The 4,890-nt window shown below is 35.4% G+C and overlaps 1 protein-coding gene across 1 annotated transcript in view; it reads left to right on the plus strand.

Moving 5' to 3' along the window:
- Nucleotides 1–2,491: 2,491 nt before the first annotated feature.
- HELRODRAFT_193359 (hypothetical protein) overlaps nt 2,492–4,890 on the plus strand; it is a gene marked incomplete at its 3' end in the record, with an annotated part of 3,208 nt that continues 809 nt past the window's right edge. The window contains exons 1-5 of the mRNA XM_009026621.1: nt 2,492–2,542; nt 3,338–3,625; nt 3,762–3,879; nt 4,435–4,536; nt 4,705–4,829. Coding sequence (XP_009024869.1) covers nt 3,471–3,625; nt 3,762–3,879; nt 4,435–4,536; nt 4,705–4,829 — 500 coding nt within the window. The 5' untranslated portion in view covers nt 2,492–2,542; nt 3,338–3,470. The remainder of the gene's footprint in view (nt 2,543–3,337; nt 3,626–3,761; nt 3,880–4,434; nt 4,537–4,704; nt 4,830–4,890) is intronic.

Below are 4,890 nucleotides of genomic sequence, written 5' to 3' on the forward strand. Positions count from 1 at the left end.
CACGTCATGCATGTTGCCGTTTAAATCCATTTTATCATACTTTAATAATTTTTGTTTTTCCGCTTCTTTGTTTAGATGGTTTATGTCTTTATGATTGATTCCTTCACTTCCAGGTACGCATTCGTTAGACTCATACTAATCTCTCGTTGAATGAATCATTTTTGTTCGGTGGATTGATAAAGTGTTTTAAATTCGTTATTGTTTTTTCTAATATCTTTGTGTTTGGGGATGTGTTAGCTGGCACTTACGCAGAAGATTTGTGCATCGTCGTGTATTTATTCGTATTTTGTCTCATTTTGTTATGCCTTTGCTGTTCATATTGTTTTTGTTGCGATCTGTCACTTAATTTCATTAAACCATTCAAACTCATCGTACACAAAATGGCGGATTTAGGGAGGCAGGGGGCCAGTGCCCCTCCCGTTGTGAGCAGTTTTTTAAAAAGAGCCTGAACAGGACTGTCGACCAAAAGGAAAATCGATTAAAAATTAGACGTGAGAAGCAAACAAAAGTTCGTCTGCCACACTACCACAAATCTTGGCTTCCCTGCGTGTAAATTTTGGCTCCCTGTAAAAAATTTAAACATTTTTAAAATTTTGCCCCCCCCCCCGTCAATGTAGTCTAGATCCGCCATTGTACACAAAAATGGTAAGAAAATAGCTTTACTTCCGTAGCCTCCATCAATCCATCGCACGAATCAATTAAAAATATTAGGCATTACATTCACCTTCATACTCAACATATCATCTCATACAAACATCATCATCACAAATTTCAAACTTTTCACGCACTCAAAACGCTTCTCTCACATGATCTCAAAAGCATCAGATTATTCGACATCACAAATTCACAACACAAATCAAATATGCAGCTTCTTCCTGGTCTGGTTTCGCTACACAACACCTTCAACAACTATAATCTCTTATCAAATAATTAATTCGTCTCGTCTCAACTACTTACCTTTACCGCATATCTTACCGTTACTCAAATATTCAACATACTCGATTCAAGATTTTCCAAGAACACTAACAGTGGCATATCTAGGGGAGCCGACTCGGTTGTGAGCAGTGTTTCTATTAAAAGTCAGTAAAACTCATGTTTTAGACGGGAAAACACCTTAATACCAAGACATCTAATACATTTTGGCACTAAATAATTATTTGCAATTTGTTCGATTGTGTTAATTCTTTTTCCATAAAGGGATATGTATCGATAATAAGAAATTTCTAACAAAGCTAACAAGAATTGAGATCATTCAAGTTGGGAAATTTCAATTTCTTAAGTCAAACAGTTAAATTTAAGGTGTCTTTCAAAATCATTACCAACTGGCGAACAATGGATAACAATTATTGAATATACATATGTGAGCCTGGTTTAAAAAAAATCTTTTTTTCTTCAGCATGTTTTCTTTCCTGTATTACGTCCTTACCACATTCACGGTTGCGACGTCGCTAAAAAATAAAATGTGAATATTTGAAAAACATGATAGAGCATGGCTAACAATCATTTGTACAAAATTGTTATGAAAGTTGAGTTAACTAGTCCCACATGAACAAATTTTGAGTTACTGAAGACACAGTGGCATATAAGGAGGGGGCCGGTGAGCCATTATCCCCCTCCCCTGTTGTGAGCACTGTTTATATGTTTATAGTAAAAATCAGTAAAACTCAGTTTTTATACACGGGAAAACAACGTACCGACCAAAAATTTTCATGATAAACAAATAAAAGTTACACCAGCAATTATTTGGGTTAATTTCTTAGCTTCTCCACCATCAAATTTCCAAATTTGTAAAATTTTACTGCTTTCAGTCTCAGCACGTCAGGCGCATATGCTTCATTACTCACAATTAATTTGAAATAGGTTTTTTTAATGTACCATAATTTAAGCCCCTAAATAATTTGTTAGAAATTTAAATTTTAAAATAATAACAATCGACTCCCTGGTTGAGAACTGGTGGGCTAATGCTAACCAAAACCGAGGTAAACTGGTTAGTTTTTAGATTTATTACCGTTAACTGTTCTCATGTTGTTATGCAAATATAGGTTATTAACATTATTGGTAAGTAGAATGTGGGAGGTGCCAACAGACCTTGCTGCCCTCTGAGCCTCTTAGCCTCAGCACGCCAGGCGCATGCTTCATTACTCACAATTAATTAAAAACAGGTTTCTTTAAAGTTTTATGTACCTTAATTTAAGCCTCTAAATAATTGTTAAAAATAATAACAATTTAATTACTAATAATAATAATAATGGCAACAATATTTATTATAACTTACACTCACGAGGGACCTAGACAACCTCGATTAAATCCACATACACTGAATAAAGGTACGCGATTATTTCCGCTTCCAACGTATTCCTTCAATTAATTAATTTATAAGAAAAGTTAGCGCTAGTTGAATGAAGTGTGGTGCATTATTTGTTCGTTTACTTCCTAACAGGTTTAGGAATTTTTTTTAGAGTTTGATTTTTGGTGAACAAGTTTTTAGCCGAAGTGAAAATTATTTGCATTTGTACCCTAATGTGAGTTGGACAGTTTGAAAGTTAGTGGGTGTATCGGTGGGGTTTCTCAGGCTCTTACATCAACATTTATTTATTTATATAAGAATCAGGCATTCATATTTATTTCAGAAGACACTCACTCACCTGTCACCTGACCTCTTCTGGCATTTTTAAATTTGTTAATTAAACTAACTGAAAGAATACAGTTGAATGAAAATTATTTGTTTTTTAGTAATTTCTTGATAAAAATATCATAATCATAATAGAAATAGATGGAATAAATAAAGTTTATGGTAAAAAAGTAAAACTTTGTAATGTTAAAACTTATGCATGAGATGATCATGATTGCATGGTGACTTTATGACATGTAAAGTAAAAAGTTGAAACTGCTACTGGAGGAAGTCTTAAAGAGAGAGAGAAAGGTAGAGAAAGCCTTAGAATTAAAAGACTTTAGTGAGAACTTACCTAGTAAGTACTTTTGAACTGTGAGCTCACTATCTCTGCCATCTACCAATGTAACTTTTTTCAACTGAACAAACATTTTTCATTTAAAAAAATTAGTTTCAATCCATCAGTTTATTTATGATTGACAGGAAAAGGTTTTAGCTTGTTAAAGAGCAGCCAGAACAATAATGATTTTAAAAGCTAGAGGAGAAACATTGACATCTCACACACAATGCACAACGTGTGTATTGTTGAGAACCACAAACCTACAAACTAATTTCAGTTCAGTGTTGCACTATTTTGGTAGCGCTTAACTTGCTTGTTTAGAAGGCTTGTATTGTATATAGTTTAGAGATGAAAGTCAAATTGAAATTAATATTTTTTACTTTCAGGTTTTAGAATAAAGGTTGATAACTAATTTGTCTGAACACTCAAACATATTGAAAATATTTAATTAAATTTCTGCTCTTGCTGATAAATAAAATAATTTACACAAAGAATTACATCTAAAAAGATTAACTCAAGATGCCTATTCTATATTCGGCGATTGGCAAGGGATCGACAGTGTTGTGCTTCTACCAGCAGTCGTCGGACAGCAGTTACGACGTCCTCGCCTCCAACATTCTCCCTAACCTGTCCTCTGTCGCCAACGCAAAAACTTCATACACTACTAATAATAAGTAAGTCAGACTGTGTTCATAGTTACAATTATTAAATTACTTTGTAAATATACTTTACGTATGTGTGCATGTAATTATTTACATTCATACATAATATGTATAATAGTAATTTTATTTGAATTTACTGAATTCAAAGATTGTTAAAGTTGATCATTAATGGAGGGTGTAACATTACAAAACCTGACATAACCGAGTTACGCATCAAAATATGTGACACAAAACAAGCAAAATGTGACATTGTAACAAAAAATGACGTAGCTACTTAATGTGATGTAACCTGACGTACTGATTGTGAATGCTTAACATCAACACAGCATGGTCATAAATGTCTTGGTCGAATCTGGTCTGGTCTTCATATGTGCCAGTTCACCTGACATCAATAAGGCCGTCTCTTTTGAGTTCCTGACTGAGGCTTGTTGATGTCGTTGTTCATTGTTGTTGATGTCATTGTTTGCTGTTGATGTTATTTGTTGTTGTTGATGCTATTTGGTGTTGTTCTTGTCATTGTTTGTTGTTGATGTTGTTTGTTGTGGTTGATGTTGTTTTTTGTTGTTGGTGTTGTTTGTTGTTGTTGATGATTATGTTGGTTGCAGTTGCAGTTGCCTGGTAAGCTAGGTCCTTCGTTCCACTAATAATAATAATAATGCTTGGCATCATGAGAGCTGCAACTTTTAAGTATTAGAGTATGAGTCATTAATTTAAGCCTTGTAAGCGAATAACGTGAACACACAATGTAAACAGCACAAACACTTTCAAGAAAGAACAAACAAACAAGCAGACAAACGAACAAACAAATGCCACCGTATCAGGTGAAGACCAAGTTCCTCTCCTCGAATCTGCTCGACAGGGTGCAGTATTCAGTCGAGAACGAACTCAACAGAGATTTTGGTCCCGTGCTTGCCAACCTCATGGTGGGTAATGGTGGTGGTTGTGGTGGTAGAGGTGGGGGTGGCGATGGTCTTTTCTTTTTTTGTTGTTATGCTGTTGCAACCTGCCATTACTACCACCGTTGTCATTGTCATGATCTTCAGCAGCTCCAACACCATCATTAATACCATCGTCAACGTCACCACCACCAGGAGAAGTACAGCAATCCATCTACGTACCAGACGAACAGCCACCTTAGCAGCGTGCAGGCGCAGGTGGATGAGGTGAAGGGGGTCATGACCCGCAACATTGAGGCCGTCCTTCAGAGGGGGCAGAGGTCATCATTGTTGTTGTTGCTGTTGTTGTGATAGTGTTGAGGTAGTTACGATCTTGATGAT

Source organism: Helobdella robusta (genome assembly GCF_000326865.2).
Source record: "Helobdella robusta unplaced genomic scaffold HELROscaffold_48, whole genome shotgun sequence".
Classification (NCBI taxonomy): domain Eukaryota; kingdom Metazoa; phylum Annelida; class Clitellata; order Rhynchobdellida; family Glossiphoniidae; genus Helobdella; species Helobdella robusta.